At 44.6% G+C, this 1,530-nt stretch overlaps 1 protein-coding gene across 1 annotated transcript; it reads left to right on the forward strand.

Moving 5' to 3' along the window:
• Positions 1 to 324: 324 nt before the first annotated feature.
• LOC107620590 (uncharacterized) lies at positions 325 to 720 on the forward strand. The gene has a single exon (XM_016322724.1). It carries the CDS (start codon positions 325 to 327, stop codon positions 718 to 720), a length of 396 nt encoding a protein of 131 aa, XP_016178210.1.
• Positions 721 to 1,530: the final 810 nt, after the last annotated feature.

Here is a 1,530-nt window from a genome sequence, read left to right on the forward strand (position 1 = left end):
ATCTCCGGATATTCACTCTTTTTGAGCTTGAAAGGGACCTCGGGGATCACTTTTTTCTTGGCCACGACTTCATAGAAGTGGTCTTGATGCACCTTTGAGATGAATCTCTCCATCTCCTGTGACTCGAAGGTGGAAGCTTTTGCCTTCCCTTTTCTCTTTCTAGAGGTTTCTCCAGCCTTAGGTGCCATAAATGGTTATGGAAAAACAAAAAGCAAAGCTTTTACCACACCAAACTTAGAAGGTTTGCTCGTCCTCGAGCAAAAGAAGAATGAAGAGAGTAGAGGTTTTCAACATAGGGCCTATTGGGCGGTTAAGCAGTGTAACATGGATTTCACCAAGGTGGGTATAGCCAGGAAATTGCAACTAAAGGAACTTGAATGCCTTAGGATAGAGGCCTATGAGAATGCAAGGATTTACAAGGAGCAAACTAAGGCATTCCATGATCACCATATCCGCAAGAAAGATTTTCAAGAAGGTGATAAAGTTCTTCTATACAACTCAAGACTCAGATTCATGCCCGGAAAGCTCCGTTCAAGGTGGGATGGCCCCTTTAAAGGGAAAGGAGTGAAGCCCTATGGCGTGGTCGAGCTATTCCAACCTCAAAGTGGTGCAACATTCAAGGTGAACTGCCACAGGGTAAAGAAGTATCATGGCTATAAGTCACCGAAGGAGTTGGAGGTGTTCCTACTTAAGGATGCATCCAAAGGAGGAGAAGCTTAAGCTCATGAAAGTCAAACTTAAGGACCTTAAAGAAAAGTGCTAGGTGGGAGACACCCCACCATAGTATGATCTTCCTTGTATATAATTTCTTGCATATAGTTTTTAGAATCTTTGTTTGATTTTGTGATTGTTTGCTTTTGTGAGTTTGTTTGAGTATGCTTGATTTTGTTGTGTTTTACTGAGCTTGTTAGAATGGCCATGAGGATTTCATTAATCTAAGTTTGGTTGAATTGGTAATGTTGAAGAAAATGCTACATTTTGAGTATTGTATGAAATTGTGCGTGTTTTTGAACTATCTAGTTTGAATGACTGCCAAGATGGTGTTAAAACTGCCTTTCTCTATGTTTATGTTTATGAAAAAAAGGGGTGTCTACACGTATGCGTGGACGACACGTACGTGTCGATTGCACTTTCGCAATTTCTGGTACAAAAACCTGAGAGTTGTGCGAGAATTGTGCTGGAAGTGTGCCTAACGCACAACCCCATCACGCGTGCGCGTCGGCTGATGCCTACGCGTCCTTGTCTGTTTCGTGCATCCATACCTAAGTGCGGGTGACGCGCGTGCGTCCCTGACGTTCATACGTGGGCGATGCGCACGCATCATAGGCATGTTTTCGAACTACTGGTACAAAATCCAGAGAGTTGTGCGAAATTTGTGCGGGAACTGTGGGGGGGGGGGAGCACAACTGCTACCCATCCGTAAGCGTGGGCAACGCTTACGCGTCGATCGCCATCCTCACCATCCATGTGTGTACGTCGCCGAAGCATACGCGTCAATTGCTCTGCTGCCAACTCATGATACAAAAACCG

The sequence above is a fragment of the Arachis ipaensis genome, chromosome B10 (assembly GCF_059453495.1).
Source record: "Arachis ipaensis isolate K30076 ecotype BB chromosome B10, ASM5945349v1, whole genome shotgun sequence".
NCBI lineage: Eukaryota > Viridiplantae > Streptophyta > Magnoliopsida > Fabales > Fabaceae > Arachis > Arachis ipaensis.